The sequence below is a fragment of the Lepidothrix coronata genome, unplaced genomic scaffold (genome assembly GCF_001604755.1).
Source record: "Lepidothrix coronata isolate B3197 unplaced genomic scaffold, Lepidothrix_coronata-1.0 Scaffold88, whole genome shotgun sequence".
Taxonomy (NCBI): Eukaryota; Metazoa; Chordata; class Aves; order Passeriformes; family Pipridae; genus Lepidothrix; species Lepidothrix coronata.
In genome coordinates, this window is record NW_016690268.1 from 1,501,407 (window position 1) to 1,527,010 (window position 25,604).

At 38.3% G+C, this 25,604-nt stretch overlaps 1 protein-coding gene across 1 annotated transcript in view; it reads left to right on the plus strand.

Moving 5' to 3' along the window:
• The window catches only part of GPC6 (glypican 6), a 755,565-nt gene extending 741,828 nt beyond the window's left edge, over positions 1 to 13,737 (plus strand). The window contains exons 8-10 of the mRNA XM_017821032.1: positions 3,441 to 3,577; positions 12,540 to 12,715; positions 13,156 to 13,737. Of these exons, the coding sequence (XP_017676521.1) occupies positions 3,441 to 3,577; positions 12,540 to 12,715; positions 13,156 to 13,358 (516 nt within the window). The 3' untranslated portion in view covers positions 13,359 to 13,737. The remainder of the gene's footprint in view (positions 1 to 3,440; positions 3,578 to 12,539; positions 12,716 to 13,155) is intronic.
• The last annotated feature ends 11,867 nt before the right edge of the window (positions 13,738 to 25,604 follow it).

Here is a 25,604-nt window from a genome sequence, read left to right on the forward strand (position 1 = left end):
GCTTGGTTCTTGCTATATCTTTTTTCTTATTTTTCTTGATCCAAAAGAAGTTTCATACCTTCAGAGTAGCTGAAAAAAACAGATATTTCAATATAATATCAGGGTTATGTCAGGAAGATAACAAGGGAAAGTTAGGCTAACTACAGCCAAAGAGATCCAGCTATCTTAATCCCTATAAATCTCTGCTAGAGAAAGCAGAAAGAAAATATGTAAAATATCGAAATTACATATGTCTCATGTTTAATGTTTCCACAGATGTCTAACCAAGCTCGAAAGTTAACATTTAATTCAAAGAATAGGAAATACCAAGGAATCATTTACAAGGCCACAGGTCACCAGGGGAATACAGTAGTCTGAATTTGTAAATCACAAGCAAGCAATGTTAACGGAATCCTTAGTGGTTTTTATCTCATTTCCAAGGGTCTGTACATCTGTTACATATTTTTCTAAGTGCTGGTGGTAATCATAACAGTGTACAGAGGAACATACGTAACCATGGGGACTAATAAGAAAATTTCTGTGGTCATGGTTGACAAGATCCTGGAACTGAAACCTCCAAAAACCAAAAAGTTTTACATGTCACGGCAGGCATTACATCACCTAATTCTATTCTGCACTTAAAGTTAAATTAAAAGTATTCCAAAGTCATTGCCTGCCTGAACATTCATCATACAGAAGAGAACATGGCCATCAGGCTACTCCTTGAAAGAGGAGATGAATCAATCAGTGTTCAGAATCCCGTTTTCAAAGCCATCAGTCACCATATTGCACTTGCAGAAAGTTTCAGGATGAGGTTCAAGAAACCACTTAGGTAGATGTGTAAAGTCCACTGCCAAAAGCTGAGGGTTGACAGAGGTTCGGTCAGAAAGCAGGAAAGGGCAAGACTTCAAGGGCTGAGTCCACACAAGTTGTTTAAAGCTCCATGGTGAAATAATGCAATAGGGGAGGTGGGCAGTGGGGGATAGCTGTGAAGGGAAATATCTGAAGGTGATAAAAAACTGTTAGAATGCACCTGAATTGAAGGCATGTAGAGAGGCTGCAAATGAGAACCTTTCCCTAAGCTGTAGTCATTTTTACTATTGATGCTTTTTGTGAGTCATGCAAATGTCTCATTTACCCGAGGCACTAAAATGAGAATGACACCTCAGGAGGATGTCTCTGAGATTTAATTAGTTGTCATTTACCAACAATCCTGAGTAAAGACCATATTACTTTATCAGGTGTACTTCTGTAACACAAATGAAAAAAATACTGTTAGGAAATTTAACAACATAGCGTATGCAAACATTATTTAATATCTTTGAAAGTAATTGGGGAATGGGAACCCTCATTTTGATTTTGAGGCAATATCTGGAAAACATGTGCAGCATGTGAACTGTGAGAATCTCTCTCCATTCTTTTGTTGGCTTCTAGGAAAATAAAAGGTTTGTACTACAAATTGCAGTCCTTAGAAGGGCCAGGGGGGAAAATAACTTTCCGATAGGTGTTGAATAACTTGTGGTTCAAAACAGAAGTTTGCAAGTCCTACAGCACCAGTTTTAATTTGATTATGGTCAAAATCTGAATGTAACTCTAAAACATGTGAGTTTTCAATAGTTTAGAGTAACTTCCAGCAAGCTCTGAAAGCTAATTATTCACCAACAATATCAATCAGATTGCTTGTGTAAATAGTTATCTAGGCACAAGCAATAAAAAAGAAAATCTATCCCTTTGACTCTCACAGTCATCAAGCTTACATGAATGGACCCTACTCCCTATAAACTCTCCTCCATGTGTTTTCTATAGGATTTCTTTATCCACTCTGTATCTTAGCAGAAATTTACACCCTGTCAACAATGGACAGTTTCACTCAGTTGCTTGTGCTGATTAGTTGTCCCAGTCCCAACTGGGCGGTTTTTACCCTCCGCATGGGCAGAAGAGGAAGAAGAGGGGCTGCTGTCCACCCAAAACCCCTGGTCCCATGGACCAAAGACATCAGACATGACAGGTATCCTGAGACCATCTCCACTTTCTGCCAAAGGCTTGCCCACAGTCTGTAAACTGGAACTTAATTTTTGGCTTGACAGGGCTCCCCACTGAGACTTTAAAGGCTTGCAAATGCTACTGGTATCTCATATGAAAACAAAGGAACTGGAGCTTGGCGAGGGGTGTGGAGGAGATTTATCAGGTGTCTATCACGGCAAGAAACACCATCAACAACCCATACAGCCAAATACTGTCCTACTTATTTTTTATGGATGAAAATTCAGACTGTGCTTCTGAAATAACATCCTCAGCTGTTTCTATCTCTTGGCTTATAAAGTGACATTCCACAGAGTTTAAGCATGGCAAAGCAGCATGGGCCATTTGCTTGGAGAGCTATCATGTCCTGAGAACAAAAGATAAAAAAGATAAATAGCCAAGTACAATATTGTACCTCAACAACCTAAAAGACAATCTCAAAACTGAATGGAAGAATGGAGAGATTTTATTTCTTGGTTTTTTAAAGAACAAAGCTTAGCGATTTCCTTTAAAAGCTATTCAACAAGCTCCCCTAAAGCCTATAACAATTTAATGTGAAATGCATGTTTCCATAAGAACAACAGTGGCAGCATTCATCCTTTGTAGTCTGTCCTTTGTTGTTTTTTCTATCTATTCTTGTAGATTTTTCCACTCTAGTATACCAAACACAAAACAAGGACTGATAAAATTTTAGTCAGAGCATTTATTTTTTAAGTTGATGCTGGAAATTCAGTTTGTTCCTGCTTGTTGCCTGAATAATGCCAAATTAAATTATTGTTCAAGGAATTTATAAGGTAAAGAAACTGTTTAGATATTGTCCTAACATTCCTTGCACGCGGATTCTGTATCCAGTAACAGATATTTATCTACACCTAACAGCAAAGAAGGATATACTCTCTGCATGAATGTATATACACAGGCTTCTCACTGTTGCTGAGATCTAAATGTACTGCAGTGTATTCAGACTGCGTATCTTAAATCAGTTCAACATCAGCTCAGCACTGCACCATTTTTTTTAGAACCCATACATGGAGCTCTCTATATAATATTTTTCTAAGATGTGACCAAGTTGGTGGGTGAGACATTTTGTCTGATGTACACTGTTTAACTGAATTCACATTCAGCAAACTGTGAGGCATATTAATTCTTGAAAAGATGTATATTTAGAAAACCTTAGACAAATGGAGACTAGGAAGAGCAAGATGCAACATGTTTTTATTAATGTCTTGCCTGTGGAAAAAGGTGACTTTGATTGTACATTCTGAACTCAAATGCTGAGTGTCTTGCTTTTAAATACAGGCAATTAAGTTTTAGCACCTTTAGCCCTTTTAACCTTCACCATCATCACCATTACAAACCTAAACAATGTATTGTTTAACATTATAGTTAAGGTGGCTGATGTTTTTAATCTGTTTTCCCTCTCGTTTTGTTTTAATCAGGTAACAGATATTAAAGAAAAGCTAAAGCTCTCTAAAAAGTTCTGGTCAACATTACCCTACACAATCTGCAAGGATGAGCGAGTGACAGCCGGCCCGTCAGTCGAGGAGGACTGCTGGAATGGCCACACCAAGGCAAGGTGAGGTGGACCCCTCTCCACCACACTTGGTCCAAATCCCCGTCTGGCCTGAAGCAATCATGAAGCTGGGGGTATTTCAGAAAACTGTTTATGAGAGTGAAACAGAAATGAGTAGAACGAGTAATTGTCCACACACAGCTTGTAGCCAAGATTACTTATTGTCAAAGTGACATTAAAGCCGGAGTGTGAGTCAGGGTAAATGTGCACAGTTTGTCAGCATGTGAACACAGAAAATGTGCATTGGTTCGGCTCCAGAAGGATAATTTATACTGAGATTTCAAAGAGCTCTTTAGGTCCATTTAGCATCCCTGTGTTGGGACTGACAGCTTGTGAAGCAATTGCACTCTCGGGATGTCATATTGGGATGAAATAGAAATTGGAATTTTGGCTCCATTTCCTATTGGCTAGCAAAGCTTAGGGATATTTACTGGAGGAAAAAAAGCCTGAAAAACAACAACCAGAGAATAAATGTAGCACTCCTACTTATCTTGTGTTGAAGATTTGACCTTATATTACTTCATCAGAGATAACTGTAGTCATCTGCCCTTGTTTGTGATGAGTTTTCTGTGAGTTATAATTTTGAAGTTTGCTTGGCCCTGGCTGCGGCAGACCTGGAGCCAGCAGATGATCAGGTGTCTCCAAAGGTCCCAGTGTAGATTCATCACCTAACAGTGGAGAGGATCTGATTATCCTTGCTGAGAGAGAAAGGAATTGGCTCAGGGGCCACACTGGGGACAGTCTGCTTTCAGGTCTGCAGCAGTAGCCTGTGCCTTTGGGTAGACGCGAGGAGTGGAGAGGTTTGAGTGTCTGGTGAGAGCTGAATCTGGAGAGCAGTGATACCTTTTTGGCACTCAGGGACTGGAATCTTATTTTCCTTTTCCTGACAATACATACGAAGAAATAATATAAAAATGAGATAATAAGAAAAAACAACCAGACAACCAATTAAAAAAAAAAAAAAAACACAAGGGAAAAAATGAGACAAACATATAAAATATAAAAACTCAGTGAAAATAAAACAACATAGGAAAAAAACTTACAAACCTGCTCAATGTCACTTTACATGGATGGATAGATGGATGGGTGGACAGATACTTAGATAGATTGCACCCACCCCATCATCTCACCATCTAATCATTTTGATAAGGAGCACAGTTTACAGGGGGAGGTTTCACACTGAATGCATACCATTCTTTCCTAGTCTTACTATGTAACATTTAAAAAAATTCATTTTACAGACAAGAGAAGAGGGCTGTTTGGGATGCTGCTAGCCTCTTGAATCCACCTTGGGATGCATGTGAACAAATCTGCCCAAAAGCACGAGTCATTACTTAGTTCCTAAGTCCCAGATCTAGGGAGAGCCCCTGGGGATTCAGAGAAACAAAACTAGGAAGACTGTCTGGCTATTACAGGACTCATCACAAAGGAACAGTGTGAAAAGACAAATAAAAATGTGGATTTTGTCTTTCTTTATGTTATCTCTTCTTGTTAGTGAGCTTTGAAAGCCGTGAGCCCAGGCTTGTGCACTGCAGTAGTTAAGCAGAGTTTCCAGGCATCTGAGCCGGATGCCGTTAGTCACATCAGGATGCATGTATCAATAAAAGATATATGCCACTCTTTCTACAAAAGAGCAGTCAAACCCACTAATATCTCTCTATCCCTGCTAGTTTCCATGACCAGTACTAGTGTTTGTACCACATCTAGCCAAAACTTTTCAGCTCTCTTCTGCTTCTGCACTGAAGTCTCTCGCACAGCTTCCACATTTGTTGAGAGTTATGGAGGTGCATTTTATGCATGCAGGTTTTCAGCCTTCTTTTGCAGTATTTATCTTACGAGAAGCCTGGTTATTTTCATGATTTCTGCCCAGATTAATGTTCTGGAGCCATTGAGAAGAGCTACCCTCTGTCAATAATGTGCCTTGATAAGTGAACTCAGACATTTCATTGGATGTAGAATCACAGCTTCAAAACATCACCTGAAAATATGATTTCAGCACATCCAGCCACTGCTCCTCTGCCCAGTTTCTGTTTAATATCCATTCACAAAGGAAATGTATAGTCACAGGCTTAGTAACAGAATTCGATAAATGCTTCAGGTGAAGGCAATAGTAATGAATCAGAGAAATGCCACAGAATACCATGGTCTGTATATGAAATAATATTGAAAACAATATTGAAAATAGTATTGAAAATAACTAGCTTTAGATGCAAAATCACCTCTTGGGTGGTGAGCAAGGACATTTACTGCAGCATTAAAAAGAACCTAAAACATAAAGGTTTCCTTATTCAGACTGATTAGTATCTGATATCAAATATTATTTCACAAGAAAGAGTATGGCAAAATCTGACCAATATTCATATATGTATAACTTTGTTCACTGTGTCATATGTCACAGCTGTCATAAGCATCTCTGTGCGATATGAAGAGCTGCATATTAAATTCCAGAGAAAATGCAACAGCCTATGATAGAAAAAAAGGAAATTTAGCCATCTCCCATTTTCCTAGACATTAATACTGTAAGTAAGGAGAAAACATGGTGTTGGTTACTGTTGCTAAAGGAAATTATTGCTGGATTTTTATCAGATCCTGTTATGGAATAAAGAATTAGAAACTTTGAATTGCCAGACAGACATTATGCCTTATGTTTCATTTTACACATCACTTTTTAATGCTGCTTTTACAGGGGAAAAGAGTTACAAACCTGAGATCACAGCAAATGAAAGCTTGGCTTTCTCCTGAGAGAGGCATTACACCAAGGTCATTTGTGGTTATTACACTCCCTAAATATCACTTTGCTGCCATGATTAATTTACAGTGACACCAGGTCGCCAAATGGAGGTTGCCAATTTGTGAGTAACCATGTAGTAACAGAGTCATCCATTTGGCGTTCTGGAAGGGTGCACTTGACTCATTGCTGATCCTGTACGAAGAATAGTTTTAATCAGGTCACATGAGGTAGAAATTAAATGCTGTGGAAATGGGAAAATATTTATTAGATGGATGAATCTCTTTTTTTGAAAAATCCATATTAAAAATAATAATAGCTACTTCAGACAAAGTGCCACTTAGAGAGATGTCCAGCAGGATTTCTCCTTCATATCTGTATCACAAAAGAACTTGAACATAATTTTATGTTCAAAGAATTAATGTCTTCTGCCAGAGGTACAGAGAGATTTTTGAATGCTATATGGGATCTAAAAAGCAACAGGAAGATCAAACTTTAAAAATTTACTTCCCTCCCTACATACAATTAAATTCTTAACAACCACTTCACTAATACATTTTCTCCAGAAATTAAGACATTTTCCCAAGAATTATGGAATTCAGTCTTTGGGACTTAAACCAAGTCCAAGGTATCAGTCCTTGAACAGGTGACTTTTACTGAAGTCAAAACAGTAACCAAATCCGAAACCACTCTGGTCTTCAGGAGAAGAACCTTGAATTACTCCAACAACTCAGCCAGGTCATTTCAACCAAAACATTCAAGAGATTGTGTCATGCACTGTCGTACTGGTGCTCATGCTCATCAGGACTGTAGACTTATTAATATGTCTCAGCTCTGAGAGGCTGTAATCCATGAGAGAGATGAGACCTGCATTCCTTTCCACAAGGAACCCTTCATTCCTCCAAGTGCAATGAAGGAGAAATAGAATTATATGAAATAAAAAAAAATAATAAACAGGAAAAAAATAGAGAAAGGTAAGGAATAAAAGGAAAAATGAACATTATAATTTTCAACATCTAGTTCAAAACTACAAGGTGTGTCACCAAAATGAACACAGTATAGATTCTCAAATGTCTGAAATTCTCTTCTTCTCCTGCCACACTGTCTACTTCCCTAGCAGAGACCCTTTAATTCCTGGTGAAATTCAGGTGGGAAGAAAGGCTCTCCAGATCAGTGCTTTCCCTCCTAAAGTTACTCACTGCTGATCAGCAAGACTTCCAGTGAGAATGAGTTGAATGTCCTTTACTTGGAGGTAGGCACAGATAATTGTTTATCACCACTAGTGAAAGCGTGAATAAACCACTTCTCAGTAAGTGTGAAAACTGCCTATTCTTAATTGATGGCTCTAGTCTATTTTTGCATCTTCCTTTCAGCAAGTTGGCAGATAAGCTATTTTCTCCCTCTCCTTATGTCTCCTCAAGCTTTTCTCCAAGAGGGATCCGAAAAAAAAAAAAAAACAAACTGTAAATATCCTGTGGGGATTACCTCCTGAGCAAACAGAATCAGATGAGGTGATCTAGTTAGCCAAACAAGCCAATTTTCCACTGCACTTATCTTTCTGGACCAGATGTGACTGCGTAGTCCCAGCCCAGCTTCAGTAAGCCTGTGCTGTATTTTGTACTCTATTGCCTACAATTCTGTGCACCTGGAAAATCTCCAGTACTGCCTAGGTGACATGTTCCAGTTGTACTCTAAGCAGCTGCTGTGGCAGCAAAATATGGAAAATGTTGCCCTTTAAGCCAGATGTGTTTTAAAAATCAGAAGACTCCTCTTTTTTTTTTTTTTTTGCAGGAGCAGGAGAGGTGTGGGGGGGGTAGTGTCATATCTACAGCCTTTCCATAAATGACCTGAAAGATTCATCAGTCATCTCTAGACTTGAAAAGAAAGTAGAAACCCTGGAGTATTAACTGGTTATTAGGGGAAAAAAGAAAAAGTGATTTTAAATAGACTTTGTGGTTCTTGGTTATGATGTACCAAAAGACACTTTTGCTGTGTCTGCTGAGATCAGTGAGAACTCAAGAACTGTGGAAAAGCTAAGAGGAATGGCAGGCATTAATATTTTAGAAAACAATGGAAATTACACTAAAATCCTGACATAGTCGAACAAGGAGCAAACAGCAGAAAACAAACAGTATTATTCAGCTTCTCTATACTCAGAGGGCTAAGAAAGCTTGATTATTTTTTTTTGCTCAGAGGCTGCAGAGAACAGACACTGATTCAGGTTGACGCTTCTTTTCATTTATAATGGGCATACAGTTCTTGTAATGGCCAAGCCTACAAAGAGATCATTAACTAGAGCAGAAGCAGCGGCAAAGCTCAAAATTCACAAGGGTGTCTCCACTTACAGAACTGCAGCAAAAGCAGCTGTGTTCAACAACTTTGCCCAGCCAGCAACAAATCTTCTGTCAAAAAGTGGTCCCAAGACATGACTTCCTATTCGGTGTGACTTAACCCTACCCCACACACATCAAAATGCTTTTGTCAGAGCACATGCTGGGCTGCCTCTCTGAGACTGTTGCTCAGGAAACACCTTGGGCTGCATGTTCTCATGTCTGCATCAGTCCTTTAAAGAAAGGAAAACAATTCAAAGATATTTACATTCAATATAGGCTTTTCTGACTGTTTTTTCCTCCCCTGAGGAAGCAGGTGAACTTCTTCAGTAATGAGGTCAGAATCCAGCTACACATTCAGACATGTGAATTCATGTACTTAAATGTGGATAAGACAATAAGGAGTGTGTTGCCCATGTGATAGTAGTATCATTGGAGACTCTTTGGCACATCCGAGATGAGTATGACACAGGACACTACCTCCCATCTGGACCACAGGCTATATTAAAATTGCTTAAGTGATTTTAAAACCACCAATGTTAAGGTGCCTGAAGACAGCCCCAATATCCCGTCAATGTAGTCGGAGACAGTTTTCCACTGCCTGAGCACACTTACCTCCTTCTATGTTAGATGGTCTAAATAGTCAAGATATCTGCATGTAGCTGACAAATTAGACCCTGGACCTGCAGGATATTCAAACCCTATTGGAGTGGCAGCACAACACCAAGCCTAAGTCCTGGTGGCTTAAGTGGTATTCAAGACTCAATGCAGCTGCCCTAAAGTAAGACACACACTATAATTTTAGATGCCCCAAATGTCCAAGACCTCCCCCTCAAGCCTGCAGATATGATCCAGAAAGCCTCACCTTTTGGAGCTAGTGATGAGAAGAGGAAAAATAACCAAGAGTATTCAAATGGCACCAGATGTCTATGTTTATTCAAGTAAATCCCAGCAGATGAAGTATAATGAACTAGTCATTTGGCCAAAGGCACATGGGACTCTAACAGCTGTCCCCGCTCCACTGATGAATAAACTCCTGACTAGCTGTGACTAGATCTTGTGTTGACTAGATCTGGCAAGAGTGAGACTCTGCTTGTATGCAGACACTTTCATTTGAACATACAGGTTTTATTATCTGTGTAAACTTAAAGATAAATTTTTAGCCTCTTTAATTATTTTGCTCCTACGCCCTAAATGCCAAGGGAATTTAACTATCCTCCTAACCATTAGGCAATCATGGATTTCTTGTGACCTACATCCAGTATGACTCCCTTACACACCGAGGTGAGGTACACTGGGCTGTTCTTCTGAGAGGTTAAGCCTTCCGTGCCAGGAATGCTTTGGAGATCACCACATCCTGGGCAGGTACAGCAGGATATGTGACAGTTTGACAAAATCTCTTCCTACAACTGAACGGGCTGGCCCATTTAAAGTTAGATGGTCTTCAGAAGGATATCAGATCCACACCAGCCACAGTGCAAAATATGAACCTGGATAAAACGCGCACATCAGAGCACTCTCTAATTGCTCTCAGAAGCAATTAGAATCTTCTTCTATTATTGATGATAAGACAAAATGAAATCAAACAGAAATCAGTCAAAGAAAGCCTGTGAGCTGCCATGCAGAGCTAGCCATAGCTTCTCATGGATAGCATGCAATAAAGAGCAGCTAACCTTTCAAAAACAAGGAGAGCAATCCACATGAATATTCAGCAATTTCAGATCACTTCTGGTTGCTAACAGCTGTAGCCATTTTCATGGACAGGATACTGGGCAAGATGGAAATCCTCTCTGAGCCAGAAGGTCAAATCTTACATCCTTGCTTTTTTTAATCAACTTTCACCTTGAAATCGCTGGTTTAATTCTAGAATGAGTAATTTATCTACAGCAGCCATTTCATTTGTAGAGACGTGTGACAGATGGAGATCTGTTCCTTTACAGCCCAGGGCATCTCTACCTGCCAAGGTCTCCATCCTGCTGCTTCCAGGCATCTCTGAAGAATTATTTCCTATTCTATCTTTAGTGATTCATAACATCGTGGTCTGCAGTCCTCTGTGCTGGGGTGCTGGCTCTGTATTCTCACCATAATAAGCCTTACCACAGGAGTCTGGATGGGATCCCCCAGCATTGTTATTTCACATCATGGTACTAGTGAAACAGGACATGCAGTTTGAGGCTGGATATTTTTGGCAATTGTGTTTGGTTCTTATATGTTCACGCTCCCCCGGGATTATTCTCATGTAAGATTTCAAAGGCCACTGGCAACAAATGAGTCTCATCTTGCAAAGCTAGAACCTATTACGATGAGACTAAACCCTTCCTTGGTGCAGCAAAGCAGCTGCCATTTTGTGAACCTCCAGAAGAAACACAAAACTTATTTTCCCTAAACCATGACTTCAGCGGAGAAAGTCCTTTCTTCTCCCTTACTTTCACAATTATTTTTAAGATGTATTTATTTTTCCAGACCAGTATGAACAATGCTGTCATCAATGCCAAATTTGAATACTGACAGAGAATTGTGTGTGCTCAAGTGAGAGTGATATGAAATATTCTTAAACTATATTTGGTACCAGGCATCGTGAACGTTTGTCATTAGTAGGCTAGACTGTGCTATCATTATTTACTGTCTGAGCACATACCCACATGAGGAGTCTAACAAACATCAGCAGCATAGCCTGGTATGCACATTAATTGCAAAATAGATCATATCCTTATTAAAAACATATACAAAGGGTTGATCTGCCCCAAATCCCTTGCAGTCTAAATGTGAGACAAAGACAGTAGGTAAAGACAGGCAAGAGAGAACAGGGAAGCAGTGATACACTATTTTCTCAGGGCACAATACCAGCAGAGAGAAAAAATGTCAACCTTTTATCAGCCTGGCAGCTGTAAAATGCACAGATAATTTTTAACAGAGATTCAAAGCAGAAAAAAAGGTAGCTTTACTGATGCCTATAAAGAGAGCTTCCTGAGGACAAAGAGCAGCAGGGAATAAAGCGTGCATCTTTGTAACAAAGGGAGATGGAGATTTTTACTCTAGGATGATTGGAGGCTGCTTTTTTGTAGGGGAGAGTTACCTGCAAAAGCACACTTGATGCTTGTGAGCAGACTAAGACTGTATTTGTCAAGGTCAGAGAAAGGAATGCTGCAGTAATCAAGAAATTAAAAGCTAAGAGCCTGAATAAAAAATTCAGTTGGATGGATGGGTAGGAAATGCCATACCTAAAATGTTATGCACGAAATACATGAAAGATGCAAGCGTAGCCTGGTTTTAAGGAATAAGGGCAAAATCAAAGAAAATACTGGAGTTTGGTAAAATCACAACCACTTTTATGGGCCTGGATGTGATAGGGGCTGGACATGTTGTTCACAGTGGCCTAAAAAAGGGATGCAAGAAAGAATTAGAGAAGAAAATTTATTAAGTGTTTTTTTAAACAAAGCCATAATGCCTCAAGATAGGCTTCTAATCTGTCTCAGAACAAAAAAAAGAAAGCTCTATATAACAAAGGACTTCGTATTTTTTAAGTAGAAAGAGGTAAAAACAGAAGAATGCACTGTTAGATGTTTAATTTAGTGTATAACCATTCACATCAGCAGAGGATATGAACATGCAGTGACTTACTGCTGGCTTCTGAACCTTTTCCATAGCTCACACAGTCAGTGCACTTGCTGGAGAGTATATGTAAAGTTAAGAGGTTGAAAAACCTAAATGCTTTCTGCTCCCTGTAGTAGCTAAGCTACTAAAAAGATCCTTCAGAGTCAGTAAAATTAAAAACTATATTTTTAAAATAGGTCCACTGGATCTGTTCAAGAACTGCATATTGAATTGCTTAGCACACCATTTGCTACACAGTGTTTTATTTCTGAAATTACTGCATCTCAAACTAATGATTCATCCTGCTATGTAGATACTTGCCTGAGATTATGAATGATGGGTTGACCAACCAGATCAACAATCCAGAAGTAGATGTGGACATCACAAGGCCAGACACCTTCATTCGACAACAAATCATGGCCTTACGTGTCATGACTAACAAACTGAAGAACGCATATAATGGGAATGATGTCAACTTCCAGGATACAAGTAAGAAACCATTAACTGTCATTACATAAATGTCTTTTTGGAACACATTTATTAACTGGTTCCATTGAAATTACTTTCTTTAGTCTTTGTGCTCTGCACTGCTGACAACATAAGAATTCTTTTTCTGTCACATGAAACTCCAGTTATATAGTTCTTTCTTTTGCTTCTTTTATTAGTCTTCATGTCTAGTGTATCAAGACACTGAGAGCTTTCCATAATGCCAACAGTCCACTTCTTTGTCAGAAGAGCACTTAATCATCTAATTAAGTAACAGTGGCTTTCATTTGGATGCTTTGCTGAATGAAATTTAGCATCACTACCACTTTCCCATTCCCAATGTGTTTATCCCACTGGGGTGCCAGATGGAAGGGGAATGAAGAAAAGGGATGAAAGCTATAACCAACAACACTCATGCTGTTTCCCTCACTCCTTTGTGCCAGGTGATGAAACCAGCGGCTCAGGCAGTGGAAGTGGCTGTACAGATGACATCTGTCCCACCGAGTTTGATTTCATCACCACTGAAGCACCGCCTGTCGACTCAGACAGGAGGGAGGTGGAGGCTTCAGCCACACAGCCTGGTTGGTCACTGCAGACGTTGCTTGTCATCTTCATCAGTCTTGTACTGCAGAGACAGTGGAGATAATCCTGGATCTTGTGGGAGAAACTGTGTTTTAGCTACAGAAACAGCCAACTTCCTTCTTTTCTTATACTCTTGGACAATGGACCATGCCACAAACACTTGCAGTTTTCTACAAGAGAGCAGTACTGCAACCTGCTTCCCATTTTAGTTTTCCCAAAGAGTACCAGGTACCAGACTGAACTGCTTCCTGCTTTTTTCAGATATCTCTGAAGACAATATCCACTCTTGAGAGAATTCTTTCTCAAACCTTTATTACAGGAGACTTTCTGAGCTTCATTTCCTTTTATGCTGCAAAAGGGAAAAAGGATCTTACGGTGTGTGTTTTTCCCCCATCAGAGAAAAAAGAGGGGGGAAGAAACTAAGAAAACAGTTTTCTTTCTGAATCAGGCCTGATTCAAGGCTGCTGCATTTCAACAGAATATCAATGAAACAAAAAAAAAAATAAAAAAAAAAAAAAAAAAACACAAGAAAGGAACAAAAAAATGCAACCGTTCTTCGCTGACAGCCAGGTTTCCTTAGGAACTTCTGTAGGATGATTCAGGTCATCAGAATGATCATTGTTATAGGGAGGAAGGCTGGATTTTTTTTTCCAACACGAAAGTATGTCTCAACAGTGAATGTCTTGCACTCCATCTGCCAGCCACATCAGATTGGTATGAAGGCAGAGAAGCTGAAAAATAAGTTTACCTTTTAGTATAGTAGTAGCTCCACTAGCTTCAGAATATCATGTTACAGTTGTTTAGTATTTAATGCCCAATAAAAATATTAGTAGTAGCACAGTTTCTTTTAGGATTTATTCATGTTATGCAATTGGCACAGTTTTCCACTTAGCTCACCGCTGTGAGCTCATCAGCCATGACGATAATATAAACAACGCTCTTGACCCCTCAAGGGTTCAGACAGAAAATAATCTCTTGTGATAGAATCTTTTTCCTTTTGTTACTGTTCTGACATCGATTAGAACTTTCTGCTACTATGTTCATTATCCTACCAAAATGGCAATTCTCTAATGGACTAACAGCAACTGGATCAATAGTGTGTTTCACACCTAACTACATCTTTCATATCACTTAATTTGAGTGTCACAAGGATTTCGTCTACAAAATCTCAGAATAAACAAATATATAGTACTGACATGGAGATTTCTTTCACTTTTTTAGTCTTAGTATGATCATCTATTTTTATATATATAAATATATATAAATCACAGATTTTAACTTCTTAATTACAAGCTCAGGGTTGACACTTCTTTGTAAGAAAAAAAACTTTTGGTCAACCAGCTCTTCTTTTTTTTGTGCTGCTCTGGAAAGTAGCCCTTTAATGACTGGTAAGCATGAAAATCAAAGAAGAGAATTTTTTACGTATCCAGTTGTCCATTTCTTAACAAGTTTGCAGGATGAGGGAGAAAACCTCTCTCATATGTATGTATTTGGGGGGGGCATGTGAGTTTGTATGATAGGCCTAGAGAAGGACTAGGATGTTAATTGTGATGGCAATTGTACTCTCAGATTCTTCAAGCATACCTTGCTTTAATAATCATTGCCTAAATGATCATGGTCCTGGATAGAGTTTTTTGCATCTGGTCATAAGACCCAAGGAAGCTGTTTCAATCCCGGCCAAATGAGTGTCAACAATTAGACATCAAAATCTTCCTTCTTCTATCAACTGCAGACAAAGGACTTCTGGGGCAATGCTGTGTGGTGTTGAAATGATTTGCCAGAAATTTATTTCCTGATTCTTATGTTGACTCTGGAAATGGTATAGACAAATTGTAGTAACACTGTAAATCCAGCCAACCACATTACAATTTAGCAGCAGAGCAGGTAGATCTTATCCATTGCAATCACTTTTTCTTGTCAAATTATAATTAGCTATCGATTTAGGCATGAAATTAAAATAGAAACACACAGCACGTTAGGATAAAGTATACTTAAGCACTTTTGCCAGAAAGTATTTACAAACTATTTATATAGTATGTCTAATAACAAAAAGCATAGGTTTTGAGCCACTTGTATTCCATGCTTTTTCTTTTTCCTGTTTATTTGTTTGCTTGCTTCAGAGTATAACGGTAGCATCATAGAATGATAGAACCATAGAATCATTTGGGTTGGAAGAGACTTTAAAGATCATCTAGTTCCAATCCCCCTGCCATGGGCAGGCATGCCATTCACTAGATAAGGCTCTTTAGGGCCCCATCCAACCTGGCCCTGACAGGTGGTCTGTTCCTCTGGGCCCAGATTAGTGTGCATGAGTCACTGTCTAAGTGTTCAGATCACACGAGTCTTACACCAGCCATAGCAATGTGTCCCACTTCTCCAAGGGTTCCCCCTGGAGCAGGTCTTGTCATTCAGTATTTACTGTCTCTAGGAAGTTTAAGCCAATTCTTATTGGCTTTTTCTTTTGCCCTGGCACAGCAGGTACCAAGCACAGGGTCTTTGCTTTTAATTTTTTTCCTAAACTTGCACATGCATCATTTTACAGAGAGAACTCTAAAAATCTCCCCAGTCCATCTTTTTCTACACATCTCCACATCCTTTCTACACTTCTCCTCTTTAGCAACTTTGTTTCAGGAGAAGCTGAGTGTGATTTTGATTTCTCCCACTGTGTGGTATCAGTGGTAACTGATACTATTATTCTCCTTCTGGAAGCTTATCAACAGGCAACAAAGTCCAAGGCCTCTAAGGCAAGTCCTCTGTTGTACCTGCTCCACACTGCTAGTAAAGGAGCTGATGAACTCATCAGGTCTTTATGTTAGCCTCAGCCCACATGTAGGTGATCTGGTGACTATTTTCAGCTGGTGCAACCAAAGTGTGTGTCCAGGGTGCTCTCAGCTGTTTGTAGACCTCCACGGACTTTTGGACAAGGAGGAAGAGGGATCCCTAAGAACTAGGATGTGTGCTGAAGGCTGTTCTCACTCGGGGAGCTTGCAGCAGGGACCCTCCTCTTCTTGGACTGGATTTTACAAACTGCTGCTCAAAAAACAAACCAGCCTAATCTTTGTCAAAATGTAATTGTATCAAGGAAGTTCTGCCAGAAATTTGTGTCTTCCATAATATTATTTCTCCTCTTATTTTCCTACTATGCATGGTGATATCTTGTCAGGAGACGGAGATGCCTTTTCGTGAGGTATTGTGCATACATTTCTTTAATAGTCCCTAAAGGTTAAATACTCTGTTCCTACATTGCATTTTTCTGAGATTGAGAGAGCTATTACATCTACAGAGGAAATTACTTTGGGAATGAAAGAAAGAAAAGAAAAAGCATTCGTGTTCATAAATATGAGACTCTACATAATTTCCAATGTTTCTATTTGCACATCCTTTGCATCCAATAACTCTTCTAATAAGGTAATTTTTTGGTGTGTTACAATTTTAATTTCTCTTCTGCTAGCAGCCAACAAAGTAAGAAATTATAAAGAAGACAATTACCTGTTCAAGAAAGAGGAGCTAAGTCCTAAGGAAAAGTCCTTTGGTTGTATAAACCATCTATGCTGCACAATCCAGAAATTCTTGACATTTTGTGTTCTTTTAAAGTGGAGACTAGTAAGAAATTAGATGCAATTAATTACAGAACCAGTCCTGCAGAGCCCTGTGAGGTTTTTCTTTTCAATATTAACTGAATTGCTTTGGCACCAACCCCAAATTTTTAATGTTTATTGTATTGCAGATTTTTCTACTGATAACTCAGTACATAGTATTATAACTGCAGTGCAGACTTCCTGAACTCTGGCCAAATTTAGGCATTCCAAAAGAGACAATCAGGAAAAAAAAACTGAAAAAAGGGGGTAGAGATTTCCAGCAAAAGAGCAAAAGGAGAGGAACCTGTGCCTCGGTGTTCTGGTAAGGGTTGATCTATCCCAATACTCTAAGAGATATCACAGAACTCTGTCCATGGAAAGCTCCCAAAACCTGAATGTCAGACACAAAAATCATCCCAGTTCTGTGGGATTTTTATGAAGGATTATTCCCACAGATGTATGAACCAGTTTCAGCTGCTTCCATGCAAAATGTCTTTACTGTGTGAGTAGCAGCACACTGGAACAGATTGCCCAGAGAGGTTGTGGAGTCTCCCTCACAGGAGATATTCAAGAACCATCTGGATGCAATCCTGTGCAATGTGCCCTGAGATGACCCTGACTGAGTAGGGAGGTTGGACCAGGTGATCCACTGTGGTCACTTCCAACCTCACCCATTCTGTGATTCTGTGGTTATGTGATTCTGTGAACTGGAGCTGTTCTTGGGAGCTGGACTGCACGTGCAGTGTCTCAGTAGGCAGCCTTCAATTTACTGACTCTGAATCATTATCAAATGTAACTATACTTATTCACTGAGACATTTATTACTTCAACGTGAAAAATAAATTACAGCACTGATGCAAGTTGTGGTTTTTGTTTTTAATTTGCTTCCTAAGGTAACCCATTAAAACTGAACACAGAAAATTTTAGAATGATTATGCATGTTTCAACAGATTTCATTTTGGATATTAAGAAGAAATCCTCATTTCAAAGACCGCAAAACAATATTTACTGTATTAACCCACAAATGTTCAAAGCTACTAAAGGAGAATGAATAGAGTTCACAACAGTGGAATATTATATAAAATTGCAAAAGCCATAATTTTAATGGGAAATTCAGCAGTCAAAGGCTAAATCTTAGCATCAGGACTGAGATTGTGTTGTCAGAACACAATAGACTCGGTAATGTCTATTTTCAAGAAAGTTAGGACAGGTGACGTACTTAATATGGCAATGTTTTCATTACAGCTACTCAGATGGACTGTGAGGATCATATTGACATGTGTAATTATGATCATTTTTTTGATAAAACAATTATAAAGACCAGAGTACCTTGGTAACAGGGTACATGAAAGATAAATGTTGTGATAGTAAGCATTATCTAATGTGTTAAACAGTATAGGAAATGTAATGGAAATCAATGTAATTGATTTCTGGAAGTTTCAATGTAATTGAAACTAATTTTTAAAGTAAAATTCTAGCATCTGACAGGAATGATGGTCTCAGATTAGTTTAGTCAGAACATTTTCCCACTGTTTATCATATTCAAATCTGCTGACCAAAATAACCAATCAATCACTTGAGGGTAATTTGCCAACATAACAGGAAATGTTTGTTTACAGTACTTACTTACTTTTTCTACTAAACTGATTGTGCATCATATGTGATCATATAACAAACGTGTGCATTTCACCTGTGTGAAATCCTGTCACCATGACAATGCAAACGAGAGCTTTGTCATTAACAAGGATTTTGACTATAATCAGGGAGAAAAAAGAAAGTCTCTTTTTTTCTGGAAGCTGTTCATATTTGGTTTCTTTCTGACTCTCAATAAAAAAACAACATGGCCCATAAAAAAGTGACATTAGCATCATCACCTGTAAGTTTCCAAACTTTACTCTGAAAGAGTTGCAATCTTTCTGCCTGGCTTCCCCACAGCCAAGGTCTCTGGACTGTCCAGAAGCTGAAGAAAGTCGTGTATGGTTGTCTATAATTTAAAGTCTACACAATTAAATCAAACCATTTAAAGAAAATGGGTCAGTATTTCAATCAGCTCTCATTTCACCTTTATTTTCAATTATGCAGCATTGATAATTAACAGTGTAACACACATGAAAGGCTTTTGTAACACGCTATGCTAAAAAAAACCTTCTTCCTTTTCCTCCTTTTTTCTGGCACCAGAAAAATCTGTGAGGCTTCATACTTGTAGCAGTAGGCAGAATCTGGTGTGTAGTTTGTTTATTAAATTCAGAACAGCTGCATTACTAAGAGGAGTTGTCTTTTTCTTGAGAGGGAACAGGGAATGGGAGTGTCCATTTATCATTAACAAAAAAGAGTTACAGAATGGCAAATATTTATTTTAGATATAGTAGGTGTCCATCCATCCATCAGCATTTCTGAAGACATTTTAAAGCCAAATTTCCACAGAAGACAAACCTACTCCCACTAAAATACAAATCAATATGATTTTCTTCCCTGAAAAAATACAGATTATATGGCTTACAGTTCCAAGCATAAGTGAAGTTGGAAAGAAATTTGCCTTCTCCAAAGTGGGATGCCAGCCATTTAGACAGCCCTGCTGCTTTCAACTCCTGGAGCTGCTTTTGTACCTCTCCTGAGCTCCCATGCAGACCACCCGAAGAAAGGAGCCTCCTGGGTGTGCAAGTTGCCCCTGTGGATGATGAAGCTTGTTTTTCCAAGAGAGTTAGAAAGATAATTGAGGAGTGAGTCAGGGGAGCAGTGACTTCACAGTGAGGCCCAGTAGATATATATGACTGTGGCGAATTAACAGTGAAATCAGGTGAGGGACAGCTGGTACTCCTCATATGTGTCCAACTCTTCCTTTCAACCTAGTGCCTATGAATTTTCAGTGTAATCTAATTATAACCATCTACTGATGGACATAGCAAAGGCACAAATATTGCTTCACAAGTCAGTGGTGTTCTGGTAGTCTGCTGCAAAGTTTCTCTTCTCAGTTTCCTGGTAGATGTCTCATTCTCTATCTTTCGGAGTGTGAGGAAGAGCTTACTACCTTAGACAGATTTTTGTGTGACAATAATACTTTTTTCCTTTTAAAAAAAGTGTTATTTAAGCACGAAAGTTGTTCACATCTGTCATAAAGGTTTCTCAATTTCACTATGCATCTAGTGAGTTTTCTTCTCAAGCCTGAAGACGACAGTCTCAGGGGCTTTGGAAAAAGCCCAAACTCTATTAGTCCTCTAAGTTTCTTAGAGGTTTCCCATGTTCCACTAAATACCCCAAACACCAGGTTACAGGTGGACTGTGCTTCTTCTTCTCCCTCCTCTCCTCACTCTTCACCTCAAAGTATCATCCTGGGCTTGAAAAATCTTTCAAAATGAATGTTTCATCTAAGTTAGTACCTTAAAAAAACCAAAAAAATCCTTTTTGTCATGTCTGTGTTTCCTGATGTTAAATATTTCTAACTAAAGCTCCCTGTGTGCCACACATCCTATCTGTCTTTGAGTCACCAGTGTCACTATGACAATTTTCTACTCCAGGCTGAACTGTCTTTTCAATCATTTTTAGCTCACTGGATTTTCTATCTCCCTTCGTTAGATTTCTGTGCCTTTGCTAGCACTTAAAGCTTCTATTTTCAGACAAAGGATGTAGCAAAAAAGAGGTTTGGTTCACTTACTTTGGAGGATTTTTTCAGGCTTTATCAGATCCCACCGTTAGCTTTTATTCTTTACTCTAAACATGCTCTGCTGGGTGTACGTTCTTGATTATCTGACATAAATCCTGATGACTCCTTTTTCTATGTAGTGTATAGTTAGAACTTACGGACTAGGTATTGGGGCATTCATTCTGCTGTGGCAAAATTCTGTTTCTTCCTTATAACTGTACCGGACAGTTTCCATTTTGTTGTCTGCCATGCTGATAAGCCAGCAAGGCCAATGGCAAAGAACTTGTGGATTTTCTATAGCAAGGTTAACTTAATGGGCAACAACTTGAAACAATCCATATCACTTCTGTAATTGATTGTTTTGAGGACTGGTGTTGGGTATTTTTTATTTCCTTTTATTTTATTTTAACATTCTGGGCTTCATTTGATTTACTTTACACATTGGCTATGCGTGTATTATGTTGTACACATGTAATATAACTACAGATTAACAGTTTCAGTCTTTAGATAACACAGAAGAATTTTAAGCAGTTGGTCAATCTTAGTTTGTTTCTAAGAGCTACAGAGTGATGATTAGTCTTAAAAATCTGCCCAAATAGAAGTCCGAGGACTTCAGATTTCATCTTTGTGCTATTAGTTGAGTTTGAGGCTCCAAGAATATTTTGTAAATAATTTGTGAATATGTGCGTATACTTGAGGGGAGAGAAAGGAGCGTTTGCATCTCAGAAGTCTTCTGAAGCTTCTTTTCAACTTCTGCCTAATCTGAATACAAATTTACAAATGAGCAATTTGCATTCAGATGTTCAGGGCTGTCAAACTATATCAATTGATGGACATTTATATACCAACTCCTCCCAGGTTACTTTGTTTTGCTGAGGAGCAATATCATTTAATGTCCTCTAGCAATTGTGTTATATTTATCAAATTCAAAGAAAGGGTGTTGTTTAAGTAGGTCAGATGTCTTAATTTAGGTGCCAATTGACATTTATACTTGCTTGTAAAACTTTTATGGCTCCAGACGTATGAACAGTGCTTGAAAGCATGCAAATTATTAGCTCCAGTTTTTATGCTATATTTCTAGATAATATTTATCATAGTTAAATGTGAATTTATAGAGATGATATTTTAATGCAAGTCAAGTTTAGAATAATTCATTTTAGACAGAAATAAGTTTGGGTTGAAAAAAATCTCATTGAACATTAAACCTGCTTTTCTACTGATCCAATTCTAACATTTCAGCTTAATCTAATATCAAAAAGAACCAAAACCTACAGATCCTGTTTACAGATCATACCTGAAACTAAATGGTAGTTTCGATTTTGGGAGAGTTCCAATCAAAATGAAAGTTAGATAAAAATCCCAAGTTATCCCAGCTCTAAGTACTAACTATAATGATACAGTATTTAGCAACATATGTCAGTGTGTGTATATATATAGCAGTGTAGCAAGGCAGAGTTTGAACTTTTACAGAAAAGATTCTTTATGACTTTGTAACTTCAGAGAAGTAATGTACCAGTACAGAAATAGAAAAATATATACAATCATTTTGATACATTTGTGAAATAGGTTTCACAGAACCTCATATTTTTTGTGCAAAATGCCTTAAATGACTTTCTGTAGGGCTAATGCAATTGAATTTGTTTCTGTATATAGCCTTTTATAGTAATTACTTCGGATGCAACGCTAGACTTTTCTTTCCACTGCAATCATATACAGCCTTACGACTACTAGCAACAACAGACAATGAATGCTCTGCTTTATTAGCTGTGAATGCACTTTTGGTCCACTTGTAGACTGAGAGCTTGGAAGCAAGAAGTGGTGACAGTGCAAAGAGTGCCAAGACCTTCGTGATGGGCAATACCTGCATTCTCTCAGGCTTGAAATCCTTTCCCACCCACTCATTTTCCTCTCACGCAATCTGTCTTTATGAAAACCGGCTGTGACTTAGGGCCTCAGATCATCCCACCAAGCACTAGGCACTTCAGGGAGCACATCACCTTTCTAGATCTCTACAGTTAGTCACAAGATATGGGCACCTGTGAAGGGGCTTACCTCTCTTCCCATCACAGCCTGGGATGACATGATTTGTCATGTAAAAATCTCACTTAAGTGCCTGGAGGTAGATGCCACTGGTGAGATAAGGGATCCAGCCTTCACCCAGACTCTCTCCTGTCCTTCTCTTTGTTGGCCCAATGGTGCCTCTTCATGCCAGAGCTGGAGTGAGGAGCCTGGAGAAAGGTCCCATCTGGGGAAGTCACAGTACAACGACTTTGTTTCTGGGCAAATCAATCCTGATGTAACTAGACAAACAACCAACATGCATTCGTTGTTCTGAATGCTGCCCAATGTTGTTACCTTTGCATTCTTCCTTGTAAGTCATTTGAACCAGTCAAATATCCTAGTTTTGAGCAGAAAAGGTGACTTCCTTCAATATGCATATGCACGAGGGATGGAGCTTGTTTCCAAGACAAGTCTTTTCTGAAATCCCAGATGTCTTTCCAAAGCTGGTGAAAGCAGTGCACAGGGCTGAAGCTAGCTCAGAGAGTTAGCAAGGATTAGGATGCACATGGCTGAAGGACAGAAAGCAAATTACTACAAGTTCCTCCTCAAGAGTGAGGAACTGCGATAAAGATACCCTTTGGGCTTAATCATTAATGCACTTAGTCATTTGTCAATCTCAGCCCTTACTGCATCAATGAAAGAAAATACACGTCTAAGAGGTCAGTAGAGAGAGCAAGGTTAATATATACAGGTTATTGCTGACAAACTGCTAACAGGCCTCCTGAAAAATAGCTGATTGTTATGACAGAAATATCTTGTTAAAAGCTGAAAAATAATTAAATGCAGCTTCTTCTGTATCCCCCTCCATCTCTTGGGTCTCCATAATGAGGAAATCCTTTTTCATTCCCCATAATGAGGAAATACTTTTTCATTCCCCAACATACTTTTTGGGAGGTTGGTACTTGAAATGTGGCAGAAACCAAAAGCCCTAGCTGTAAAGCATCCATTTGGTGTCCAGTTTTCTGGGTCTCCCGCTCTTCCACTTTGTTTTCCTTTTTGCTTTTCTAAGAATGTCCCATGCACACAGTATATGTCAGAATGCATCTCTGTGCCTGTATGCACATTTATTTACACATATACAAATATATATATATATATATATAAATACAGTCACAAACCAGTAAATTTGAAGTGCATATGCTATAAAAAATATTGGAAAGGCTCCATTTGCCACAATACTTGACACATAAGTAATGAGAAGAGTCTTAGGCAGGGACTTGTGCTTTAGAGATGATTATACTTTGTGTCTCTATAAATGTTGTTGAAATTTTCTGAAATAACTGTAAAAGGATGAATCTGCAGAACTTAATTTGGCAACATCCGCTGGTATTGGTAAGGAAAACATAAAAAAAAGACAACTATCCAGATAAAACCAGCAACCCATATGGTATCTCATTCATGGTATTTTGGGGCTTTACTGATATGAATTTCATTATTTTTTAGGTTTTATTTGAGCTGTAAAAAACATGTAGAAGCTCACCAAGCTTTCAGAACACCTACCTCCTTTCTTTCATACTACAAATATTGCTAAATTATGACTTTTCTATATTTATGAAAGTATGTTCTTTAAAAATTAGTTGGGTAAAATACAGATAATCAAAAATGTCATCCTAGTTGGTGAAGATTTTTTTAAAAAATGGAAATTCATAATGCATGGAAAGTGGCTCTTACTTCTAATGGTGTCACCCCCCCCTTAAATGAATTACAGATTTATAATCATACTGCTACTGTCCATCACTTGAGAATGACATGACTCAACAATACCCGATGGATTACCCCCACAGCCACTGGGTCTTTTTCATTTCTTTCTTCTCCCCACATGTTCCTCCAGAAAGTTTTGATTAGTAGAAATGCATTCAGATTTCCCCATGGATAAAAAGAAGGGAAGTGTTTGACATTTTCAAGCCAATCTCAGACAGTACTGCTCGGCCCATTGCTTTTCCATTTCCCCCTGAGTCTTTACTAAATCCAGTGCAAAACAGTCAATGTGGTTTTCACAAAGCAGTGATCAGTAATGTAAATACCATTTCTTCCTTCAAGATTTATAATGAATTCTGTGTTTCTTAAGCTTGTTTCTTTCACAGTTTGTCATGTCAAGGATGTTAAAGATGATATTTGGAAATCATAGAACAGTTAAACCATAAACCGTTGTGTTTCTGTCCATTAGTAAGAAAAGTTTGACTGCAAGGATACTTTGTTGGAAGTCATTTACATATATATATATATATATACATATATATATATATTTGTAGAGCTGAACCTTCTTCTTTCATATACCTTAAAATTAGTACCAGATAATGAATGTCCTCCTATGAAACTCATTTTTTGTATTGCATCTTCCTGAAATATAGACATTAGAAGACACTGCTGCTTAGCCAAGGCAATTTTACCTGGTGCAATATTATGGTACTAGACAAAGGCATTTGAAAAAGGCCGCATATTTTATTTTCTAAATCAATACTTTCTTTTGCTGCCTACTTAAAGATCCTTTTTTAGTGTTTACAACACATTTGAGAGTTAGGATAGGATTGTAATATTCAGTAACAGACCAAGACAATAACTAGCATTCTTAAAGATTAATTTTATTTGCCCTGCCTTTTGCCTACAAACATTATCCACGTAATGCTTTTCAGATAGATTGTACCTTGTTAGTTTCTCTGCTTCATAGTATACATATATTAATGAATATGTATTTCCATTGACAACAGTGCAAGTTATTTCTCGCATAGTGTTATTCTACTGTTTATTCATGTGCATATTTTAAATTCGCAATGGCTTGTTGGAAGGTCTAATTGATTGTCGCTGATTACTAGCCAGAATTTTCTTTTGTTAAGGCATCTTTACATAAAATTCTGATCATTACATGAAAGTTTAATTCTGATTATTAGATCTTAATGATACTCTTTTCAAAATCACAGCAAATTTTTATCAGTGAATCTCCAAAAAACACTGTGTTAAAAATCTCAGGAAACACAGTTTTTCCTATTGTCTTCATAATAAGAAATAAATAGGCTTTTCTCAGTTAAACAAG